Source organism: Neoarius graeffei, chromosome 16, assembly GCF_027579695.1.
Source record: "Neoarius graeffei isolate fNeoGra1 chromosome 16, fNeoGra1.pri, whole genome shotgun sequence".
Classification (NCBI taxonomy): Eukaryota; Metazoa; Chordata; class Actinopteri; order Siluriformes; family Ariidae; genus Neoarius; species Neoarius graeffei.
The window spans coordinates 41379293-41405317 of NC_083584.1; the positions used below are offsets into that span (position 1 = coordinate 41379293).

The following is a 26025-nucleotide window of genomic DNA, read 5'->3' on the forward strand; positions in this document are numbered from 1 at the left end:
TCACTGATGTCACTGTTTGCGCCGCCTAATGACATCACCTGACGTCCACCCACTTTCGCTAACTCCACCCAATGTGTCCACCCACTTCCAGTCAGCACGGTTCAGCGCGGTTGTAGTCGAAATGCAACTCCAACAGCCCCGCTCAGCCCGACTCAGCACGGCACGGCTCAGCCCGACTCAGCCGCGTTGGTAGTGGAAAAGCGGCAATAATGCAGATGTACTGCTAAAGCTAGCACAAACAGCAGCCATGTTCATTGTTTACGTTTATTATAACATTTGTTGTCTTCTCGTGAATGAGACGCATGAGGTAGTTGAATTGCTCCACTCACTCCCCCACCCTAACAACGCTGTCTCTCATGGACCCGTCCTCAGGTTGTAGTCAGGCAGTGCGCGTTCATGTGTTTTAGAGCGGTGGCTTTGGAGGGAGGTCTGAAGGGAAGGGGTGGAATACTTTCAAATTCTGCTTTACTCTTGCTATTTTAGCCAAAATTGCCTACCGTAGCTTTAAATTTTAAATACATCTCAAATCCATCGATAGCCTCAAGAGTGACATACAGAGATTTGCGTCACGGTTTTGGATCTCCATGTCCCAGATGGAGCTTGTATGAAAAATACAAGTGGTGTATTTCCCAGTAAAACACTCATGTCCATATAATACATGGAATTATGTGGTAAATTAAAAAAAAAAAAAGGTTAAAAACAAAATATGTTTCATATTTTAGATTTGTCAAAGTATCCAGTGTTGTTGATGCTTCTCACACTATTGGCATTATCTTAACCAGCTTCATGAGGTCATCACCCGGAATGCTTTTCAATGAACAGGTATGCCTTCTTCAAAAGTTAATTAGTGCAATTTCTTGCCTTCTTAATGTGTTTGTCAAACAGTAAATAATACAGTAAATAGCCCGATTCCATAACTGTAGTAATCCATATTATGTTAAGAAGCGCTCAGAAACGACATCCATCATTACTTTAAGACATGAAGTGTCTTTTAAATTAACAGAAATAAAGAAAAGCTATTGAATAAGAAGGTGCAAACAAACTTTTGACTGGTACTGTGCCTGTAAAGGATATGCCACATACCGTACATACAGCGGTGCTTGAAAGTTTGTGAACCCTTTAGAATTTTCTATATTTCTGCATAAATATGACCTAAAACATCATCAGATTTTCACACAAGTCCTAAAAGTAGATAAAGAGAACCCAGTTCAACAAATGAGACAAAAATATTATACTTGGTCATTTATTTATTGAGGAAAATTATCCAATATTACATATCTGTGAGTGGCAAAAGTATGTGAACCTTTGCTTTCAGTATCTGGTGTGACCCCCTTGTGCAGCAATAACTGCAACTAAACGTTTGTGGCAACTGTTGATCAGTCCTGCACACCGGCTTGGAGGAATTTTAGCCCATTCCTCCGTACAGAACAGCTTCAACTCTGGGATGTTGGTGGGTTTCCTCACATGAACTGCTCGCTTCAGGTCCTTCCACAACATTTCCATTGGATTAAGGTCAGGACTTTGACTTGGCCATTCCAAAACATTCACTTTATTCTTCTTTAACCATTCTTTGGTAGAACGACTTGTGTGCTTAGGGTTGTTGTCTTGCTGCATGACCCACCTTCTCTTCAGATTCAGTTCATGGACAGATGTCCTGACATTTTCCTTTAGAATTCGCTGCTATAATTCAGAATTCATTGTTCCATCAACGATGGAAAGCCGTCCTGGCCCAGATGCAGCAAAACAGGCCCAAACCATGATACTACCACCACCATGTTTCACAGATGGGATAAGATTCTTATGCTGGAATGCAGTGTTTTCCTTTCTCCAAACATAACGCTTCTCACTTAAACCAAAAAGTTCCATTTTGGTCTCATCCGTCCACAAAACATTTTTCCAATAGCCTTCTGGCTTGTCCACATGATCTTTAGCAAACCGCAGACGATGTTCTCTTTGGAGAGCAGTGGCTTTCTCCTTGCAACCCTGCCATGCACACCATTGTTGTTCAGTGTTCTCCTCATGGTGGGCTCATAAACATTAGCCAATGTGAGAGAGGCCTTCAGTTGCTTAGAAGTTACCCTGGGGTCCTTTGTGACCTCACTGACTATTATACGCCTTGCTCTTGGAGTGATCTTTGTTGGTGGACCACTCCTGGGGAGGGTAACAATGGTCTTGAATTTCCTCCATTTGTTCACAATCTGTCTGACTGTGGATTGGTGGAGTCCAAACTTTTTAGAGATGGTTTTGTAACCTTTTCCAGCCTGATGAGCATCAACAACGCTTTTTCTGAGGTCCTCAGAAATCTCCTTTGTTCGTGCCATGATACACTTCCACAAACATGTGTTATGAAGATCAGACTTTGATAGATCCCTGTTCTTTAAATAAAACAGGGTGCCCACTCACACCTGATTGTCATCCCATTGATTGAAAACACCTGACTCTAATTTCACCTTCAAATTAACTGCTCATCCTAGAGGTTCACATACTTTTGCCACTCACAGTAACATCGGATCATTTTCCTCAATAAATAAATGACCAAGTGTAATATATTTGTCTTATTTGTTTAACTCAATTCTCTTTATCTTCTTTTAGGACCTGGGTGAAAATGTGTGATGTTTTTGGTCATATTTATGCAGAAATATAGAAAATTCTAAAGGGTTCACAAACTTTCAAGCACCACTGTAGATACAGAGGAACAAACCAACAGCAACTCTGCTTTACAAAAATGTTAATAAATTTTCTCGGTTTATAGTTTAGGATAAACACAGTGTAACCAGAACAATGACCATCTTTTGTGTCCAAACTAGACACAGCTGGCTGAATAAATTCTGTACAATCCGGTGTGTGTGTGTGTAGAGGAGCATCAGGGATGAAGTCAGAGGGGAAGTGGACTGTACATTCTCGAGGAATCTGAGTCTAAACAATCTGCTAGTTAATTATTATTAATTGTAAGTATCAGCTCTGACTTTCTTCCTGACTCAGGAGCACAACTCAGCTACACAACTCTCATCCTAGTAAGCATTCTTTATCACTATATTAAACTCTGCGCGCCGACTGAGTGAATATCCGCTCTGAAAGCAAAGACAGAAATATCTGGACTACTCGCTCTTACCAGGCCTTCAATCTGAACCTGTTTGACAGAGGACTCCAGACTGGTCCCAGGAGAAGTCTCTTTGCGAGCCGCCATCTTCACAAACACGCGAAACAGAAGACCGGGACAGAGCGAGTGACTTCCGGTAAATGTGCGGCTGTGTATTCTAACCGGAAAGAAACAATGCTACGCTGATTGGTTCCTGTGTGCTGTGTCTTGAATTTATAATTTGTATTTTATTTTTAAAAAAAAGAATATTTCTTTCTTTTTTAAACACACATACATATATATATATATATATATACTACCGTTCAAAAGTTTGGGGTCACCCAGACAATTTTGTGTTTTCCATGAAAAGTCACACTTTTATTTACCACCATAAGTTGTAAAACGAATAGAAAATATAGTCAAGACATTTTTCTGGCCATTCTGAGCATTTAATCGACCCCACAAATGTGATGCTCCAGAAACTCAATCTGCTCAAAGGAAGGTCAGTTTTATAGCTTCTCTAAAGAGCTCAACTGTTTTCAGCTGTGCTAACATGATTGTACAAGGGTTTTCTAATCATCCATTAGCCTTCTGAGGCAATGAGCAAACCCATTGTACCATTAGAACACTGGAGTGAGAGTTGCTGGAAATGGGCCTCTATACACCTATGGAGATATTGCACCAAAAACCACACATTTGCAGCTAGAATAGTCATTTACCACATTAGCAATGTATAGAGTGGATTTCTGATTAGTTTAAAGTGATCTTCATTGAAAAGAACAGTGCTTTTCTTTCAAAAATAAGGACATTTCAAAGTGACCCCAAACTTTTGAACGGTAATATATATATATATATATATATATATATATATATATATGAGTGATTCCATGCTTATGGGTACTGAAATGGGGACATGAACTTATTTTTAAAAATTCACCTAAAACCATTTCTTTTTTTACCATCAGGTCACAAAACATGTAATCTTTAATGAATGATATGTTAAAAGATAACTTTAATTTTCTGAGATGTAATAAAAACATATTTATATGCCAAAGTCAGAACGTAACAGAAGTGTTGTGAACATATATATTCTCAATTTTAACAATGTAGAATTACTTTTTGAAACATAGGAAGGTGATGTTTTAGCAAATATAATTAATAAACATGTGTAGTAGAATAAACATACACATTCTTTCAATAAGATTAACATGGTATATAGCTAGATTGTAATTAATTTGTAACAGACGCGAGATGGACAATCGTAACAGAAGTAATGGAACAGACATCATTTTGGAACTCATAGCATATAAATATAAATTTGGCATATAAATGTTTTTATTATATCTCAGAAAATTAAAGTTATCTTTTAACATATCATTCATTAAAGATTACATGTTTTGTGACCTGATGGTAAAAAAGACATGGTTTTAGGTGAATAAGTTCATGTCCCCATTTCAGTACCCATAAGCGTGGAATCACTCATATATATATATATATATATATATATATATATATATATATATATATACTTTGTATGTGGCTCGGATTTACTTCACATGTTTCTGTGATAGTGCTTATTTAATGTATCGTGTTTCTATACGGTCCGGTTTGTCCGTAACACTGGCAGTACCATGCTGGTTGTATTTTCAGTGCATAGAAATGGTTTTGCTGTACTATTTTTTTTTCTTCTTCTTCTTCTACTTCAGTGATTTATATATAGCTATATATTTAAAGCCGGTTTGTTTATTCAGTAAGTCTTGCTAGCTAAAAGAATAAGACATTGACTGACTGGAGGAGATTCACTTCCGGTTTGATCAGGAAGTTAGAGAAGTCAGGATGAAGATTAAAAGACAGAAGCAGGTCAAGAAGACGATCAGTTTTTATAAATATAACTTTGGTTTTCGGGAACCGTTTCAAATCCTGATCGACGGGACTTTCTGTCAGGCTGCGCTAAAGAATAAAATCCAAATCAAAGAGCAGCTGCCGAAATATTTTATGGGGGAAGTTCAACTGTGCACCACTCAGTAAGTACAGGACAGGACAGGATAGGATGAGTGAGTTCAGTGCTTCATGGCCTGTCTCAGTCCTCAGATGAATTTTCTTCTCTCTTTTCCACAGATGCGCCCTGAAGGAACTTGAAACCCTTTCAAAAGACCTGTTTGGAGCTAAATTAATCCTGCAGAGGTTTCAGACCAGGAAATGTAAACATAAGGAGCCTGTTCCAGCCTCTCAGTGCCTGCTGTCCATGCTGGGAGGCACAAATGCACATCACTACTTCGTTGCCACGCAGGTAAAACCAAACCACAGACCTGGTGTCTTGATTACAAGCCTTTCTTCCTGAAAGATGCATGTGATCTGACATTTTATTAGACATAGATAGTCTCGAAGCCCTTATTAGAAAGAAAGCACAACTTCATTCATCACACACTTGTAAAATTCCTCTCTGCATTTAACCCATCTGAAGCAGTGAACGCACACACGTGAGCAATGAGCGCACACACATACCCAGAGCAGTGGGCAGCTGTGATAACAGCAGCCCGAGGAGCAGTTGGGAGTTCGGTGCCTCGTTCAAGGGCACCTCAGCCCAAGGCCGTCCCATATTAAAGTGCATATCACGGGTAAATTCAGGAGCAAGATCAATGTAATTCTCCTATTTTATATTAAACTTTGGTCAAATATCTGTCACATTTTGCACAATTTTTTTTTTACCTTGCGCAATACCAGAAAAATTCAGTTGAAATCAAGCCATTTGAGGCGAATTGGTCCGCCTCTGAAAAAACTTGGCATTTGGATTTCCCGGCAAACACTGATTTTCGTGGCGTCGCGTGCGGGACGCCTCCCTCTGAATCCTACGTCAGCGCTGGTTTGTTTATGAGAAAACGACCTGGTGGTTTTCTGCAAATTTCTTCGTTATCGCGTAATTATTAAAATGGTTAACAGATGTATCGTAGGAGGGTGTAGCAACACCAATCTTGATGGGATTAGTACTCATCGTTTCCCAAAAGACCGGACAATGAGAGAGAAATGGGAGCGCTTGGTCTACACAGGCTGTGCACTGAAACCGTGCAAAGCTCGCGCAGCCTGCTGGCGCTTCCACAGGTGACGTCACGATTCTGGCTCCAGACTCCCTTGGGATTTTTCCAGATGTGTTTTGTTATTTATTTTCTGCTGTAGACAGATGGCCTTGTGCAAAATTACTCTTCTGGATGAGTGTGTAAAGGGACATACTTTCATATAAAAAAAACACAAAATTGGTCCAGAATATGCACTTTAACCTAACTGCATGTCTTCGAACTATGGGGGAAACCAGAGCAAACCCACGCAGACAACATGCAAACTCCACGCAGAAAGGCCCCCGCTGGCCGCTGGGTTCGAACCCAGAACCTTCTTGCTGTGAGGCGACCGTGCTAACCACTACACCACCGTGCCGCCCAACTGCGCTGGGCTAGTCATGTATGGCGAATGCCTGAGTACCAACTCCCCAAAGCAGTCCTGTATGGAGAACTGAGTACTGGCAAGAGGAAATGTGGTGGTCAGAAACTGAGATACAAGGATGTCCTCAAAAGACACATGAAGAGTGCTGGAGTGGATGACTTCACCTTGGAAAGGCAGGCCCTTGACTGAAGAAAATGGCGTTGCACCATCAAGAAGGCAAAGAATTCTTGATGGTGCAAGACTACATCCGGGTTCATGAGAGACGGCATACCGTTGCGACTAATTCAGACTTCATCTGCCCCAGTTGCCAGAGGCCATGCTGATCAAAGGCAGGTCTCATGACCCACATGTGTTCCTGCATCACCTAACAATTAGTCATCATCGAAACGATGGACGGCCAAAGAAGACATGGACATCGACAACCTTTATTGTCATTCAGTATGCGACAAGTGTACACCGAACGAAATTTCAGTTCGGCTCAGCACAGAATTAAGTATGAAGTGTATTAAATTTAAATTATGCCACAGCAAAAATATTATAAAGTGCAATAGTATAAAGTGACCTGTGGAATTAGGAATGTTCAAGTTATAAATAGAAGTTTAGAGTTTAGGTTTGGAGTTCCGCAGTCTGGTGACCTGGGGGGAAAAGCTGTTACAGGGCCTGGTGGTCCTGCACCGAATGCTGCGGAACCTCTTTCCAGAGGCCAGAGGGGAGAACAGTCCATAGTGAAGGTGTGAGGGGTCACTGATGATGTTTCTGGCTCGAGACATGCAACGCCTTGTTGCAATGTCCTGAATGGAGAGAAGAGAAGTCCCGATGATTTTCTCTGCTGTCCTCACCACTCTCCTCACATTCTTCCAGTCAGAGGTACTGCAGTCTCTACACCGCACAGAAATGCAGCTGGTCAGAACGCTCTCTGTGGTGCTTCTGTAGAATGTAATGAGGATGGGCGGGAGCAGGTGGGCTCTCTTCATCCTACTCAGGAAGTGCAGATGTTGCTGTGCCTTTATTGAAGTTAAAATCAAGTTCAAAGTGGGGCAGCACGGTGGTGTAGTGGTTAGCGCTGTTGCCTCACAGCAAGAAGGTCCGGGTTCGAGCCCCGTGGCCGGCGAGGGCCTTTCTGTGTGGAGTTTGCATGTTCTCCCCGTGTCCGCGTGGGTTTCCTCCGGGTGCTCCGGTTTCCCCCACAGTCCAAAGACATGCAGGTTAGGTTAACTGGTGACTCTAAATTGAGCGTAGGTGTGAATGTGAGTGTGAATGGTTGTCTGTGTCTATGTGTCAGCCCTGTGATGACCTGGCGACTTGTCCAGGGTGTACCCCGCCTTTCGCCCGTAGTCAGCTGGGATAGGCTCCAGCTTGCCTGTGACCCTGTAGAACAGGATAAAGCGGCTAGAGATAATGAGATGAGAAGTTCCAAGTGTTTGTCATATGCACAGTAAGGACATGTCCTCTTGCACAATGAAATTCTTAGTTTGCGGTCCACCATGAATGCCAATTACAAATAAATAAATAGGCGGAAGAAATAATACAAAGTAAAGGCAATATAGTGCAAAATAAAAGGGGAAAAAACACCCAGTATAGTACAAAATAAAGGTAAATGTAGTGCAAAATAGGTAGTGTAATACAAAAATAAGGCAATGATTGGATGTAGCAGCAAAAAGGGCAGTCATGTGCAAACAAACGTAAACAGTCGAGGGCAGTTTACAGGGAGGTAGTCCATGGTTATAGACTCCTGTCAGCTGTTCAGGAGTCTGATGGCAGTGGGAAAGAAAGAGTTCTTTAGTCTGACGCTCTTCTGTCATGCTTCTGTACCTCCGGCCTGAGGGTAGAAGTGTGAACAGTCAGTGCTGGGGGTGGGTGGGGTCTCTGAGGATGGAGGCGGCTCTCCTGTGGACTCTGCGAAAAGAAAATGCTTTTTCTTTCTGTGACGCGCAGAACCTAACCTGTAGAAATTATACAACTTCCTTTAAAATGTATTTAAAATCTGCAACAGATCATAAAATAAGATGCAATGCAACAATCCATAATTTTCACAGGTGCATTCAACTCTTATTTAAATGCTGCTATGGACATTTCAGGGTGGCACGATGATGCAGTGGTTAACACTGCCACCTCAGAGCAAAAAGGTTCTGGGTTCAAACCTCACAGTCAATTGGGGCTTTTCTGTGTGGAGTTTGAATGTTTTCCTCATACATGCGTGGGTTTCCTCCAGGTGCTCCGATTTCCCCTCACAGTCCAAAGACATGCGGATTAGCTCAACTGGCTACTCAAAATTGTCTGTGAGTGTGAATGGTTCGTTTGTCCCATGATGGATTGGTGACCTAGTCTGGCTAACGCAACTTCAAAGCTCTGCGAGCATTTGGTCTGGCAAAGATATTAAGCCCAACCGTTTTCCAAAGCGCGTGGTTGACCCGCCTCCCTGAAATGCCTGTTTGCTACTGGTCGAAGCCAGAAAAGGCTGTGACAAAGCTTAAACCAATCACATCACTCTTTCCTCTGACGTATGTGACGCGACGGAAACTGCTTGAGTAACAGGAAGAAGATAAATACCTCCAGGGCTGCTCTTTGCTCCATTTTCAATGAGAACTTCCCGTTGAATGCTTTCAATACAGCATCTACCGCTGTGTCAAAGGCTTACCGCTGCTCCATGTTCGTAATGTTTCTAGTGAATGAAGCGCTTCCGGCATAGATTCTGTAAACAATTGCCGCTTTTCCACTACCAACGCGGCTGAGTTGGGCTGAGCCGTGCCGTGCTGAGTCGAGCTGAGTGGGGCTGTTGGAGTTGCATTTCGACTACAACCGCGCTGAACCGTGCTGGCTGGAAGTGGGTGGACACATTGGGTGGAGTTAGCGAAAGTGGGTGGACGTCAGGTAATGTCGTTAGGCGGCGCAAACAGTGACATCAGTGATCTTTTAAGTGGTAGTCTCACGACCCGGATAGTAAACAATAAACATGGAAGACATGGAGTCGTTAGTGTTGCTGGTCTTGGTGCTGTGGCTTGTTGTCACCGACAACGCCAACAGATACTGGCAAGAGCGTATAGATGAGGCGAGGCGCATAAGGATTCGTAATTCTCCTTCTTCCGGGTTTACCAAGAGTAACCAAGGGTTTACCATGAGTAACCAAGAGCATTCCAGGAAAAACAACAGATTTTTCATTCATTCATCTTTAGTAAGTGCTTGATCCTGGTTAGGGTCATGGTGGATCTGAAGCCTATCCCAGGGGCACAATGGCACGCGCGCGCACACAGAAACTTAGGGGCCATTTAAAGTTGCCGATCCATACCATATACGAGCATGTTTTTGGGAGGTGAGAGGAAACCAGAGAACCCAGAGGAACTCCACACAAACACAGGAAGAACACACCAAACTCCATACAGGCAAAGCTCAAGATCGAACAGGGACTGACATTGTCCACTGCACCACCTGTGCCATTATTGTGCAGTATCACACGCTGATAGAAAATAAAACATTGTGTTATGTTTCAGGAAGTAAGCTTTTCTACAATGTGTGATTTAACATCAAGAGATTAAAAAAGTAGATAAAAACATTTCTGGCTGCAATGAAAATGTATGACAAAAGTTACGGTGGTGGTTGAAAGTTTGTGAACCCTTTAGAGTTTTCTATATTTCTGCATAAATATGACCTAAAACATCATCAGATTTTCACACAAGTCCTAAAAGTAGATAAAGAGAACCCAGTTAAACAAATGAGACAAAAATATTATACTTGGTCATTTATTTATTGAGGAAAATGATCCAATATTACATATCTGTGAGTGGCAAAAGTATGTGAATTTCTAGGATTAGCAGTTAATTAGAGTCAGGTGTTTTCAATCAATGGGATGACAATCAGGTGTGAGTGGGCACCCTGTTTTATTTAAAGAACAGGGATCTATCAAAGTCTGATCTTCACAACACATGTTTGTGGAAGTGTATCATGGCACGAACAAAGGAGATTTCTGAGGACCTCAGAAAAAGCATTGTTGATGCACATCAGGCTGGAAAAGGTGATAAAACCATCTCTAAAGAGTTTGGACTCCACCAATCCACAGTCAGAGAGATTGTGTACAAATGGAGGAAATTCAAGACCATTGTTACTCTCCCCAGGAGTGGTCGACCAACAAAGATCACTCCAAGAGCAAGGCGTGTAATAGTCGTCGAGGTCACAAAGGACCCCAGGGTAACTTCTGAGCAACCGAAGGCCTCTCTCACATTGGCTAATGTTAATGTTCATGAGTCCACCATCAGGAGAACACTGAACAACAATGGTGTGCATGGCAGGGTTGCAAGGAGAAAGCCACTGCTCTCCAAAAAGAACATTGCTGCTCATCTGCAGTTTGCTAAAGATCACATGGACAAGCCAGAAGGCTATTGGAAAAATGTTTTGTGGACGGATTAGACCAAAATAGAACTTTTTGGTTTAAATGAGAAACTTTATGCTTGGAGAAAGGAAAACACTGCATTCCAGCATAAGAACCTTATCCCATCTGTGAAACATGGTGGTGGTAGTATCATGGTTTGGGCCTGTTTTGCTGCATCTGCGCCAGGACGGCTTGCCATCGTTGATGGAACAATGAATTCTGAATTATACCAGCGAATTCTAAAGGAAAATGTCAGGACATCTGTCCATGAACTGAATCTCGAGAGAAGGTGGGTCATGCAAATGGCCAAGTCAAAGTCCTGACCTTTAATCCAATCGAAATGTTGTGGAAGGACCTGAAGCAAGCAGTTCATGTGAGGAAACCCACCAACATCCCAGAGTTGAAGCTGTTCTGTACGGAGGAATGGGCTAAAATTCCTCCAAGCCGGTGTGCAGGACTGATCAACAGTTACCACAAACGTTTAGGTGCAGTTATTGCTGCACAAGGGGGTCACGCCAGATACTGAAAGCAAAGGTTCACATACTTTTGCCACTCACAGATATGTAATATTGGATCATTTTCCTCAATAAATAAATGACCAAGTATAATATTTTTGTCTCATTTGTTGAACTGGGTTCTCTTTATCTACTTTTAGGACTTGTGTGAAAATCTGATGATGTTTTAGGTCATATTTATGCAGAAATATAGAAAATTCTAAAGGGTTCACAAACTTTCAAGCACCACTGTATGTCAGTTGCGGTTAATGGATTTGGGCTGAAAGTATAAATATATTATATTAATACTTGTTGATTTCTTCTCACATTACATTGTGGAAGCTTGGAAAATCTATAAATGTGGAAAATTTGAAACTCGTTTGATAATTTGGAGGGGGGTAAAAAACAACCATTTTTACCTATGGTGCTTTGCCTTCAAATGGACCTGAATGGTTTATGGTTCTGAAATGTAAAATTGCCGACATTCTGATCTCCATTTACAGGACAGAGAGTTGACTACAGCGCTGATGGAGATCCCCGGTGTGCCCCTGATCTACATTATCCTCAACACCATGGTGTTAGACAAACCGTCAGCATGTTCAGTGAAGCATGTGGAAGCAGTGCAGCTGGGAGAGCTCGTGAGTCCTCATCACCAGCACAGCCTGCAGAGCCTCAAAGCTGAGCAGGGCCTCAGTAAGGACGGTGAGGAGCGGCGGGGGAAAAAACGCAAGAGAAAGTCAGGCAACCCGAACCCTCTCAGCTGTTTGAAAAAGAAGAAGAAACCAATGCCACAGCAACCCAAACAGACTGACGGAGAGAAGAAGAAGAAGAGGAGCAGGCACAGGAAGAGGAGCGCTCCTGGGCCGTCTGTTAGTGTGAACCCAAACCCTTCCGGTGCTCAGTCATGACACATCTTCTGTATATCAGCTGATTGTATAAGAATCCCACTGTTTTTTACTAGTCAGATTTTTGAATAAAACTTGAATCAAGATTCTGATGTTGCACTTTTTCAGAACCCATATGGCAGCGCATGTCCCATGACCACCACAAGGTGGAGATAAAGATCATTATAAATGTTCTGCTCGATCATTTTTGCACGTGGGCTGCGTTTGACGACTTTTCTCCTCTTATGGCCACTTACAGTTTTTAAAACACAGTACTGTCCGTTTCATGTAGAATAAAAAAATGCTCGTGTATTTCCTTTTGGGGGCGGCACGATGGTGTAGTGGTTAGCGCGGTCACCTCACAGCAAGAAGGTCCTGGGTTCGAGCCCCGTGGCCGGCGAGGGCCTTTCTGTGCGGAGTTTGCATGTTCTCCCCGTGTCCGCGTGGGTTTCCTCCGGGTGCTCCGGTTTCCCCCACAGTCCAAAGACATGCAGGTTAGGTTAACTGGTGGCTCTAAATTGACCGTAGGTGTGAATGTGAGTGTGAATGGTTGTCTGTGTCTATGTGTCAGCCCTGTGATGACCTGGCGACTTGTCCAGGGTGTACCCCGCCTTTCGCCCGTAGTCAGCTGGGATAGGCTCCAGCTTGCCTGCGACCCTGTAGAAGGATAAAGCGGCTAGAGATAATGAGATGAGATGAGATTTCCTTTTGGGCTGTAAGAACAGATTTCGGTGTTTAACAACAACTACGTTCAATTCATATAGCGTCTTTCGCCAAACTAAGGATCCGCTACAAAATAATGGCACTCCAGAAAGAGAAGCGAATCAACCTCGAGAAAACATGACTGATGGAAGACACCAAAAACAAAATGACAATTTGCACAAGTTGCATTTTTCAACGTATTGAAAAAGATCGAACAGTCGGTGATTGATTAGGAAAGGAGATATCAGGAGGAGGGATAACAGAGTGAGAGAAGAGACCAGATGTGAGATTATTTTTTTAATTTGGGAAGAGATGTCCAAGTCTGAAGCCAGTGAGTGAGGGAATTCCACAGCTTGGGAGCTGCAACCCTAAATCCCCTGGAACCCATGATGGAGGGTTTAACTTTGGGGACAGACAACAGACCAGAGGATGAAGATCTGAGCCTGCGAATGGGAGAGTAGGGTTGAAGTAATTCCATGAAATATTGAGGAGCGTAGCCATGGAGTGCTTTAAATGTGAACAGAATCATTTTATATTGAATGTGATATAGATAATAATTAGACTATTTTCAGAAGGTTAATAACCAGTTTAGCTCATGCTAATCTTACACTGGGCCTTCTATCTATCCAGGCTTGGGACAGGCACTAAGTACGCACTGTCTTGTGCAACCCCAGCGGCTGGGTATTTTTACCGAATTTGCATGTCTTTGAACTAAATAAGAAGAAGAGTCATCAGGAGAGTACATATCCCTCCGGCCCCCACATGAAACCCTACTCCAAATTTTCCTAACTTGAACTGGTTGCCATAGAAACATGGAAAAAAAATCACAGAAATGTCAAAAGGGACAACTCCTCTAGGCACTTAACATAACTGTCAGGTTTCATGAAAAAATTCATAATAGTTTTTGAGTTATGCTCCAGAAACTAAAATGTTTACAGACAGACGGACAGAGCAATAGTTACAACCCCGATTCCAAAAAAGTTGGGACAGACTACAAGTTGTAGATAAAAACGGAATGCAATGATGTGGAGGTTTCAAAATTCCATATTTTATTCAGAATAGAACATAGATGACATATCAAATGTTTAAACTGAGAAAATGTATCATTTAAAGAGGACTGGGGGGAAACCGGAGCACCCGGAGGAAACCCACGCAGAACATGCAAACTCCGCACAGAAAGGCCCTCGCCAGCCATGGGGCTCGAACCCGGACCTTCTTGCTGTGAGGCGACAGCGCTAACCACTACACCACCGTGCCACCACCTGCTGGTTTATGCCCTTAAATGTAGAGATGTCATCAATGAATGGAAAAGAAAGGCTGCCATCAGGACTGAGTGGAGAAAATTGGTGCGTAACACCTGCATTAAATTAGATGAGAAAAGGAAGAAGTATGAAAGGAGAAGAGAAAAAAGAAGACACGATCAGTCAAAAGTGGACGATTTGTAAATATGCCTGTCGAACTGTTATTCCTATGTGTTATACTCGTGTTGAGTAACAGCGTGTGTGTTATGCAGTTCTCTAATCAGCCGATCCCTTGACAGCAGCATAATACATAAAATAATGCAGCTACAGATCAAGAGCTTCACTTAATGTTCACTTCAAACATCAGACCGGGAAAAATTGTGATCTCACATTGTGATGTTCACTGTGACATGGGTGTTGGACTGGTTTGAGTATTTCAGAAGCTGCTGATCTCCTGGGGTTTTCACACACAACAGTCTCTAGAGTTTACACAGAATGGTGCGGAAAACAAAAAACACTGAGTGAGCGACAGTTCTGTGGGTGGAAACAAACGCCTTGTTGATAAGAGAAATCAGAGGAAAATAGCCAGATTGCTTCGAGCTGCTAGGAAGGATATAGTAATTTGTATAATCACACTCTACAGCCATGATAAGCAGAAAAGCATCTCAGCATGCAACGGCAGAAGAGCACACTGGGTTCCAGTCCTGCAGCCAAGAACAGGGATCTTAGAATCAAGAACAAGTTCCTATTAAAGTGGCCGGTGAGTGTATTGTACCTGTCACTCAGTCAAAAAGCAGCAAGGACTGTCACAAAGAGAGCAGTACGCTTCCATCAGTTGAATAATATAAAAGGCCTGACTTTTACAAGGAAAGTGATACTTTTTATTCGTGGTGCTGAGACGAAGCCAACTGTGTTGAAAAATGGTTCATATCTCGAGGCTTTAAGTGTCCACTAGAGGCCTCTAATGGTCAGCTTAGAGTACCATGTGAGACCTGTTTTAATGACAGCACTGTGTGTAAAATCTGGACTCATAAAATCCAAAAAAAGAACAAATTAAACAACTGGTCTAAGAAACCATCCATCCATTATCTGTAGCTGCTTATCCTGCCCTACAGGGTCGCAGGTGAGCCGGAGCCTATCCCAGCTGACTATGGGCGAGAGGCGGGGTACACCCTGGACAAATCGCCAGGCTGGCACATAGACAAACAACCATTCACAGTTAATTTAGAGCCACCAATTAGCCTAACCTGCATGTCTTTGGGGGAAACCGGAGTACCCGGAGGAAACCCACATGGAGAACATGCAAACTCCACACAGAAAGGCCCTCGATGGCCGCTGGGCTCGAACCCAGAACCTTCTTGCTGTGAGGCGACAGTGCTAACCACTACACCACCATGCCGCCCGAGCTAAGAAACCATATCACATAAAATAATTCATGAAGTGGATTCAGTTTCATTGTGGGGCGGCACGGTGGTGTAGTGGTTAGCACTGTCGCCTCACAGCAAGAAGGTCCGGGTTTGAGCCCCGTGGCCGGCGAGGGCCTTTCTGTGCGGAGTTTGCATGTTCTCCCCGTGTCCGCGTGGGTTTCCTCCGGGTGCTCCGGTTTCCCCCACAGTCCAAAGACATGCAGGTTAGGTCAACTGGTGACTCTAAATTGACCGTAGGTGTGAATGTAAATGGTTGTCTGTGTCTATGTGTCAGCCCTGTGATGACCTGGCGACTTGTCCAGGGTGTACCCCGCCTTTCGCCCGTAGTCAGCTGGGATAGGCTCCAGCTCGCCTGCGACCCTGTAGAACAGGATAAAGCGGCTAGAGATAATGAGATGAGATGAGTTTCATTGTAGCCTTGACATGAACTTTAAATAATACAGGGTTAGTCAAAATTATGTTAACACTTAAATGGTAGAAAACCATTTATTCACAAAACATACATCATATGTGCAAGATGATTTACAGGACGGTCTCAACCTGTTCGCCATCATGCTCAACACACAAAAACCAGTGAGCAACAGTACCATTTCATCTGTCACTCATGGCATACGTCTATCTGCAGGAGAAAAATAATCCATTAGTGTTAACATAATTTTGACTAACCCTGTATATGCAGGTTGATAATTTATAATACTGCTAGTTGTATTTTGTAAAAAAAAATGTATTGTTTTTATGTCATTGATTTAATGATATGAGATAAATCGTGATAATATTTCTTTAAACAGACAGCGAAAGCAGATTTGAGATTGCATATACAGTATACTACAGGGCTGAAAGTAGGAAGGAATCTGTACACTATATGGCCAAAAGTTTGCAGTCACCTGATCATCATATCCATATGTGTTCCTTCCCCAAACTTTTGCCACAAAGTTGGAAGCATGCAATTATATAGGATGCCCTTGTATTCTGTACCATTAAAGGTCATAGGCAACGGTTTTAATTTTATGCACATTTGAAACTTTATATGTTAAAAAACCCTCTGTAATTTTCTTCTGGTCCCAAGAAGTATTGTTAATAAGTAATAATTAAAATAAGTTAGCGCGGATCGCGGCGCATTTCTGTTCGGCTATTTTCGTGACCACTCGGCACGTGACGTCATTTAAGTCAAACAAACCGCTTGAGTTGAGTCCACTTCCGTTTACTTGCATTGCCGTTCGGCTTGAGTGCAGACGTGCGTTCAGGAATTTCCAAAGAAAAACCCCATGCCTTATTGTTGTGCAGTGAACTGTAACAACGGGACCGGTTCAGGAAGAAGTTTTTACCTTTTTCCGAGAGAGGAGAAGAGGCAGAGAGAGTGGGTTGGCTTTTTCCGAAAAAGGAGAAGAGGCGGAGCGAGCGGGTTGGCTTTTTCCGGAAGAGATGAGGCGGAGAGAGTGGATTGTGCGCGTGAAACAAAATCAAGCAGTCAAAGAAGAAATGGAGCAGCTACGCTCAAGCAAAAAGGAGAAGATTGGAGATAAACGTTTTTACTTTTGCTTGCAATTGACAAGTCAAGAATCCTGAGGGATCCTGTACAATCATTGTGGAAATGAGACAAAGGGATATTTCCTTGCTTAGAGTCGGCTATAAATAGTATTATGCCATGGATGGCAGGCTAATGTGGCCTACCGGCGCACTGTCCAGTAATTGTTCCCTATATCCACTAGGGAGGGCGGTTTAATTATTCTTCAAAAGGGCTCTTATTTAGTATCACGACGAAAGTAAGAATTTATCATAACTACCAGGATAAATCATTTGGGCGCGAGTCTTGTTGAGGTCCGGGGTCACCGCGATCAGAGTCGGCCGAGTCGCTGTCCGATTCCGAGGCCGCACGGTCAAACCAGTGAACCACATTCACCAACTGCTTCGCAACGGCCATAGGTTCATATGTATATGGTTTCGCCTCTCGATATTCAATGTGGAGAGTTCCTACTTCAAAATCGCTATCGCTTTCAGACATTTTACACAACCTCTCACGACCAAAGTCCGTACACGTGTGCTCGGTTCGCAAGTAAACACAGAGCTGCTCCCAGTCTGTTTGGCTTGAATGACGTCATGACGACGGCCCCCTGATGGTGAAAGTGCGCATAAGTGAAATGTAAACAAACCTTCGGAAATTGGGCAAAACAGTATATTTTAACCGTTTTATTCAATTTTAGGGTGCAAATTAGACACTGGGAGGATTGAATTCACTTTTTGGGTCATTCTTCTAGACAATAAAGTTGATATTCTACGTTTCACCTCCGACCCTTGCCTATGACCTTTAAGATTTCCTTTCACTTGGACTAGGAGGTCCAAACTTTTTCCAGCATGGCAATGCAACTGTGCAAAAAACGAGCTCCAAAGATGAAGATGATTTAAGAAGGTTTAAGTGGAAGAACTGGAGTGTCCTGTACAGAGCCCCAGAACTCCATTGAACTCCTTTGGGATGAACTGCACCCCAGGCCTCCTCATCCAACATCAGTGCCTGATTTCACTAATGCTCTTATGGTTGAATGAACACAAATCCCCTCATCCCTGCTCCAAAATCTAGTGGAAAGCCTTCCCAGAAAAGTGGAGGTGATTATAACAGCAAAATAGGATCTAAGAAGAACAACAACTTTATTCATCACACACCTCTGAAATTCCTTTCTGCATTTAACCCATCTGAAGCAGTGAACACACACACCCAGAGCATTTTAATTTCCCTGAGGGAACCCTCCCAAAGGGATTAATAAAGTTCTATCTAATCTAATATGCTATGCTAACAGCACCCAGGGAGCAATTGGGAATTAGGTGCCTCGCTCAAGGCCATCCCATATTAACCTATCCACATGTCTTTGAACTGTGGGGGAAACCAGTGCACCCAGAGGAAACCCACATAAACACAGAGAGAACATGCAAACTCCACACAGAAAGGCCCTCACTGGCCACAAACCCAGGACGTTCTTGCTGTGAAGCACCCATGCTAACCACTTACACCACCACCTAGAGCGCATACGGATGCGATGGTCAGGTGTCCACAAACATTTGGCCATATAGTGTCTATATTCCTTCCCAGAAGAGTGGATGTTATTATAACAGGAACAGGACTAAATCTGGAAAGGAAGCTTCAGAAAGCACATATGAGTATTATGGTGAGGTGTCCACAAACTTTTGACAATATAGTTTAGGTTGAATGCAACTTTGCTCAAATGCTATTAGACCTGAAGCTAGACTGAGCCATTGGTCTCAGTGTTCACTATTCAGAGGCAGAACCTCCTAAATCACCGCTCCTTCAGGCCGGCTGCTGCTCTGTGGCGTCAGATATGTTGAAGCTCTTTGTTGGTTTGAGCTAAAGGGTTTGAGTAATTCAGCTTTAATTATGGCCTTAATTGCATCATGGTTATTTTTGTCCTCATTTGTGCAAGTTGCTCTGAGCAACACAGACAGACCAATGGATTACATAAAGCAACGTCACAGCATTGTGAGCAGTTTCTGCAAATAAATCAAATCTGATTTGGTATACTGATGTCACAAAAAGCACAACATTCACTTGAGATACAAGTTCCAATCTCGAGCTTTTCATAACTTCATCAGAAGTGAGTTCTCATTTGTGTAAAGTTTCTATCCGCTCCGTATTAGTTCCTTTTTGTGTCTTACGTCTCTACCAAACGGCATTCCACTCTGCCAAAGGACAATGACCAGCCAACTGCTCTGAGCACTGCTCACATAACCATGACAACGCCATACCCACGTCCAGTAACCATATGTGCGAGACATGCTACAAGAGTAAACAAGAACATCACTGGGTCTCACAATCGATAGAGGTGACGTCCCTCTTTCTACGTCATGCTCACACACAGCTCGCTCATTCTTGTTAGCTCCTAATGAGCTGGGAACAAGGAAGGGGAAGGGGCTCGTCCATAACATTAGCCCAATCTAGAGCCACCACTAACAAGAGTTCAGTTCTGTTTACTAGAGCAAGTGGTAGGGCTCTTAAAGTAGCTAAAAACTGAAGACAAAGCTGTCCAGCTGAGAAAGTGCTTTAGGTAATACCCTCAATAATACAGCAATAGCCAAGACAGTGTTCTTCAAGAAGTAATCCAAAGAGAATGGAAGTAGTCCTGACCAGACTTCGAGATTTCTCATGTAAGGAAGCTAGCTTCGAAGACTACAGAGCAGCAGTGATCTTCAGAGAGAAGCCACTGACAGAGGAAACATGCAGAGACCATGATCGTGCTGGGCGTCTGGACATAGAGAGTGCTTTGGCCTGGCTGAGACGAGAGCTGGTAAGATCTGATAAATTCCATTCAGGAGTAATTTGTGAATTAGAAACATCTGGAAAATGACGAGATGAATATCCGTGAGGCTTATATTTGTGTTTGATTGCAAATATCGGGGGGGAAAAGTTTTACATTTTTTGCAGTTGATTATAATTATTTGCCCAATTATTATTCATGCATATGTTATGTTGATGTTCGTGCCCATTTAGAAACAGCACTTTGGATTTGGCGAAAAAATCATTTTCAGCTGAAGACATTTTTCCGTTTTATATCACTGAATCCAACGCTGGTGTCAATTCACATGCAGTGCTGTAAACTGTATCCTGCTCGTACATGGCGTACGGCCGTAATTCGGTGAACCAAACTACACCTCTGGGGTGGTCTGAGTATACTATAGAAGAGTTTATTATAGTTTGAGGCTGAGGTCAAGTTACCTCAAAGTTCAACAACAGCAGAGGTCATCTTGCCTGTCTGAGAGGTTATTGCCAAGCAGTAAAAGGTATTGTAGGTCTTGTCATTGACATGCAGAGGTCATAAGGACAATGTCTCACCAGCAACATTCCCATGGGATAAATACAGAGTAACCCCATTGTCACTTAGCATTTACTGCTTCGACCACAGCAAATACGACCTTGTCAGCCTTCGAGATCAGAATTAGAGAAAAGTCCAAGATGGGTTGAAATTCGACGCAATGATCCGACGTAGAGAATTACAGTAATCGGTGAGTGTAATCAGGTGGTTTTGAGAAGGGAAAAGTCCAGACTTACATAACCGTAGCTCAGTTCCTCAACGTTGTCAGAAACAGGGGTACAGTACGAGCCAATTTCTGTCCCCCAAGGTACAATGTACACTAATGTACCCCCTAGGGCTCATTAGTGGACCTCAATGTGTACCTTTTTTAGGATAAGAAATACATATATATTCTCAAGCCGTAATATAAAGGGTACCAATAAGTACCTTCGAAGGTCCTGCTTCAGTGACAAGCCATTGTACCGCTAAAGGTACAATAATGTACTTTTTTTTTGAGAGTGAAGTTTAAAATCTGTTTTCACTTCAACTATTTCAATGTCAAATTTCACAGAATTTCAATCCATAAGTTATAACTGTAATGCTGTGATGACACTTCTTTTCATTCAAGTGCAGTTATTCTACTGGTTAAAAAAAAAGTTGAAAAGCTTATCTTGTTCATTTCATCTCGTGTACAAGTCTGATGTCATTTTTAAGTGACTTGTACAAACCAAGTGTGTATTAGCTAAAAGCTGAAGAAAATGGAGGTCTGTTGATATCACTGTCTTGTAGAAACACTGCAAAAGCACAGATGCCATGCATGTAATCAGGTATGGCATCTTCAGCATACTTGCAAAAAAATAAAAAATTATGTAAAATTGACATTATCGGTCAAGTCACAGCCAAGAGGTCTGTGATTATTAAAATTTTGGTATAATGGTGGAAAATTACGGCTCAACTTTATCAGTTATTAGCTGTATTACTGAGTTAGTGTATAGGAAGAGTAATTAGTCTATTTTATTGGACACTTGGATGGAATGGGTTTAATTAAAGCTGATATAAATATCAATAAAGTCAAATCTATTGATAATTTGAATACAAATATCAGTGTATGGAAAGTTGAGCAAAAAAAAGTGCCAAGTTTATGTTCATCAAATAAATCTGTAAAATGAAAGGATGCAAAATATTTGAGTCTTGAGTAAACTTTGACTGAACTGCTTGGGGTTTTTTTTCTCCAAAACTCTACAACGATGATCTTTACTCAGAGTTTGTGCTTGTGTAGTTCGAGCTGCTCGTGTGCATTCCCTGTCTCCAAGACTATCACTTCCAATAAAGTCTCATGGCCAGGCTTTCAGACGTCTGCGTAGCAGGAGAAGTAAAAAGCGAGCGCAGAACAAGCATTGTTTTCTGTTCCCTCCTGTAGGATATTAGTCATGGTTCTACTGCAGAGGCTGCGGCAAAGAAATCTAAAAACACATGTAAGAAAAACGTCTCTAACACACGCAATTGAGTATAAAGTCAAGACAAGTTTGAGAAGAAAGTTATTTCTTCTCATTTTAAAAAAATTGGTTTTCTCACATACTTCCACTTATCATACACTACCGTTCAAAAGTTTGGGGTCACTTTGAAAAGTCCTTATTTTTGAAAGAAAAGCACTGTTCTTTTCAATGAAGATCACTTTAAACTAATCAGAAATCCACTCTATACATTGCTAATGTGGTAAATGACTATTCTAGCTGCAAATGTCTGGTTTTTGGTGCAATATCTACATAGGTGTATAGAGGCCCATTTCCAGCAACTCTCACTCCAGTGTTCTAATGGTACAATGTGTTTGCTCATTGCCTCAGAAGGCTAATGGATGATTAGAAAACCCTTGTACAATCATGTTAGCACAGCTGAAAACAGTTGAGCTCTTTAGAGAAGCTATAAAACTGACCTTCCTTTGAGCAGATTGAGTTTCTGGAGCATCACATTTGTGGGGTCGATTAAATGCTCAAAATGGCCAGAAAAATGTCTTGACTATATTTTCTATTCATTTTACAACTTATGGTGGGAAATAAAAGTGTGACTTTTCATGGAAAACACAAAATTGTCTGGGTGACCCCAAACTTTTGAACGGTAGTGTACATCTGCCAGACCATGAACTTCAATGCATTTGTAGTTCATTAATTCATGTATTTAAAAAGGTGTTGGCAGGAAAACTTTCCGTTCCGACATTCCTCAGTCTGGAATGTGCTGGAATTTGGTATATTATTTTTCTTACAATGAAAGCAATTAGAAAGCTTCAGTTCCTCATAAAGGATAAAGGAATCATTTGCATTTGAAAGAAATTGTCAGTCAGGAATAGTTTAAACACACACACACACTTCACATCACTTTATGTTATATTTTGATGTTATCTGAACAATGTCTTGTCTTTGGGAGAGCTTTTCTTTGCTTTAGGTTTTTAATAAACTCCAGACATCAGTGTTCTTTTCATGCTGATTTGGGAATACACCACACACACTTCCCATCCCACACAGAGACACTTGTTTTCCTTGGGATCACTTATATGATGTGTGTAGTTGCGGCTCAGGCATCCTTTTGTGCTGAAAATCCCTGACTGTTAAATATTGATGTATATTAGCTGCGTGCGTTCCTGCCTCAGGTCTGCTGGGGATTAAAAAGACTGTAAACATTCGGAATGTAATTTCACTTGGTTATATTTGCTAAATACATGCAACATACTGCAGTGTGACGGTCGTGTAGTGGGCGGAGATCACATCACATCACATCACATCACATCACATCTCTCAGAGAAACGGAGACCTTCCAGTGAGAGGATAAGGTTTTATCTGACTCAACTGGGGTTTGAAGTTTTGTCCCTATAGAAATTACATCTCTCTCTCTCTCTCGCTCGCTCGCTCGCTCACTCGCTCTCTTTCTTTCTCTTAAAATTTCTTTTCAACTTTTTTCAGAATTTCTTTCAATTGTTTTTCTCAAACGTTCTTTCCATTTTTGGCTTATTTTTCCTTTTCTTTTATTCATTCATTTTTTTCTGTCTTTCCCTTCAACTTTTTGAGTTCTCTGAATTCTTTTTTCTCTCAAACATTCTTTACATTTTTTGCTAAATTTTATTTTTCTTTCTTTCTTTTCAACTTTTTCAGAAGTTCTTTGAACTGTTTTTCTCTCAAACATTCTTTGCATTTATTTCTTTTTCCTTTCCTTCTTTTGAATTTTCTTTCTTTCTTTCTTTCTTTCTTTCTTTCTTTCTTTCTTTCTTTCTTTCTTTCTTTCTCTTCAACTTTTTTAGAAGTTTTTTCAATTTTTTGTTCCTTCAAATGTTCTTTCCATTTATTTATTTTTCCTTTCCTTCTTTTGAATTTCTTTCTTTCTTTCTCTTCAACTTTTTCAGTTTTTTCAATTGTTTTTTCTCTCAAACATTCTGTCCATTTATTTATTTTTCCTTTCCTTCTTTTGAATTTTCTTTCTTTCTTTCTTTCTTTCTTTCTTTCTTTCTCTTCAACTTTTTCGAAGTTTTTTCAATTGTTTTTTTTCTCTCAAACATTCTTTCCACTTATTTTTTTCCTTTCCTTCTTTTGAATGTTCAATCTTTCTTTCTTTCGAACTTTCTCTTCAACTTTTTTAGAAGTTTTTTTCAATTGTTTTTTTTTTGCAAATGTTCTTTCTTTCTTTCTTTCTTTCTTTCAAAAAATGTTCAAGCTTTTTTTTTTTTTTACTTTTGAATGGTTCTCAAACATTCCTATAAACTTTCTCAGTAGCTTTCTTTCAGGTGTTTTTTATTTCACTCAAACTTTCTTTACATGTTTTTTTTCTATTTTGTTTCTTTCTTTTCAACCTTCATTCTTTTGAACTTTCAAACATTCTTCAAACATTTTTTCTTTCTTTTAGATAGATAGATAGATAGATAGATAGATAGATAGATAGATAGATAGATAGATAGATAGATAGATAGATAGATAGTAACTTTATTGATCCCGGGGGAAATTGCAGTGTTCCAGTACTAATACAGCGCACAGATATTCTATAGCATGTTAATAAAATTCATTGGTCTTCAGTAACCACTTCGACCCGTCCTGGATTGTATGCCAGTTTTAGAGATGTACTTAACCTTTATAGCGTTCATTTTTGTCAAAAACCTTCTTAAAATGTTTACATTATAATTCAAGGTTTCAGACACATTCAGCTCACACACACCCTCAACAATATCATCCTTAGATGAGTTCGAAGAAGCTGTAAGAAGCTACAGGCCAGTGTACACAAGTCTTGGACTCGGATTAAATTGATGACTCTTCTCATGACTTGCCAACATAAATTGTTTCAACAATGTACTTGTGTCTTTAAAGTATCCCGAGTCCCCAATTTAAATGTCATAAATCATCAGTAAATAAATGGTTTTATCCTACATTTAGATGAAAGTGTGGCTCTGAAACATCAGAGTGTGGCTCCTGTGCTGTTACAGATGGAGATGCGCTCTCAGGACCAGGCTCTGATCCGGCAGCTCATGGACCTCCACGCAGGTATTCAGGAGCTGAAGCAGGAATGTGCTGTGGACGGCGAGGAAGAGGAGGAGCTGGATGAATATGAAGAACAGTCCTGGGACTCTGATAGTGAAGCAGAGGGGAGCAGTGCTTCCTCGTATTCAGGAGAAATGTTCTTTTGCTCATCCATCTACTCTAACGTCTGTACCAGTCCACTAGCACGCTCCCTGTCTAAGAGGACCTTTGGCCGCCGTAGTTCAGTGCCTTAACCAACCTTCTGATACACTGAGGCTCTCGTTCACACTGTTCTCATATCATTTCATGAAGTATTACTAACTGCATATCAGAGAATATCGTAGTAGATGATGATGATGATGATGATTATTATTATTATTATACAGGAGGGGTGGGGGCTTCATTCTGGGGGGGGATCACTTTTGAGTGGGTTTCAGAACAAAGTTCAGAGTCGGGTGGAGTGCTGTTTACTGTGAGTTCTGATTATTGTCACAGGTCTCAGTCTGACAAGGTCTTTTGGACGGGCTGCTATTATAATTTTATTTCACTAATCAGTCACTCAGTCGATGTGTGTATATATACAGCAGGGTCCAAAGGACTGACAGCACTAGTGAAAATGCTTTTGTTTGGCTTTGATTTCGAATTTAATACAACAATTTTCTTTACAAATTATATTATTGACAGCAACTTGAGCGAAAAAACAGAAACTTAGTATTTGGTACATCCACGTTTTTGCTTTAATGATAGCGTGCTTGTGTGCACAGGTTTGTGTAAAAGCTGATGATCCATTTTAGATCAAATCTATCGGAGTATAAGTCTGAACACGTTTCAGTGGAAGATATAAGACTCACAAATTTTTGAAAAATTTAATTAGTGATCATTTTTGAATATTGAATAGTCCTTTCCTTTTTGTTTATTTTTCAAAAAATCACAGATTTTCAATGTGGTCTCAGAATTTTGGACTCCACTGTGTATATGATATAGACGTGGGAAATACGCCACTTGTATTTTTCATACGAGCTCCATCCGGGACACGGAGAGCCAAAACCGTGACATAAATCTCTATAGGTATGTCGCTCGTGAAGAAATCAGTGATTTGTTTTGATCAATT

The 26025-nt window shown here is 41.3% G+C and overlaps 2 protein-coding genes across 2 annotated transcripts in view; one reads left to right on the forward strand and one right to left on the reverse strand.

Annotated features, from left to right (window-relative positions):
* eif3hb (eukaryotic translation initiation factor 3, subunit H, b) overlaps nt 1–3221 on the reverse strand; it is a 188930-nt gene extending 185709 nt beyond the window's left edge. The window contains exon 1 of the mRNA XM_060942964.1: nt 3113–3221. Coding sequence (XP_060798947.1) covers nt 3113–3187 — 75 coding nt within the window. The 5' untranslated portion in view covers nt 3188–3221. The remainder of the gene's footprint in view (nt 1–3112) is intronic.
* Nucleotides 3222–4737: 1516 nt separating this feature from the next.
* On the forward strand, nt 4738–12362 carry utp23 (UTP23 small subunit processome component). The gene is made up of 3 exons (XM_060942096.1): nt 4738–5103; nt 5198–5369; nt 11875–12362. The coding sequence occupies exons 1-3, from the start codon at nt 4916–4918 to the stop codon at nt 12277–12279; spliced, it is 765 nt and encodes a 254-aa protein (XP_060798079.1). The 5' UTR covers nt 4738–4915; the 3' UTR covers nt 12280–12362.
* The last annotated feature ends 13663 nt before the right edge of the window (nt 12363–26025 follow it).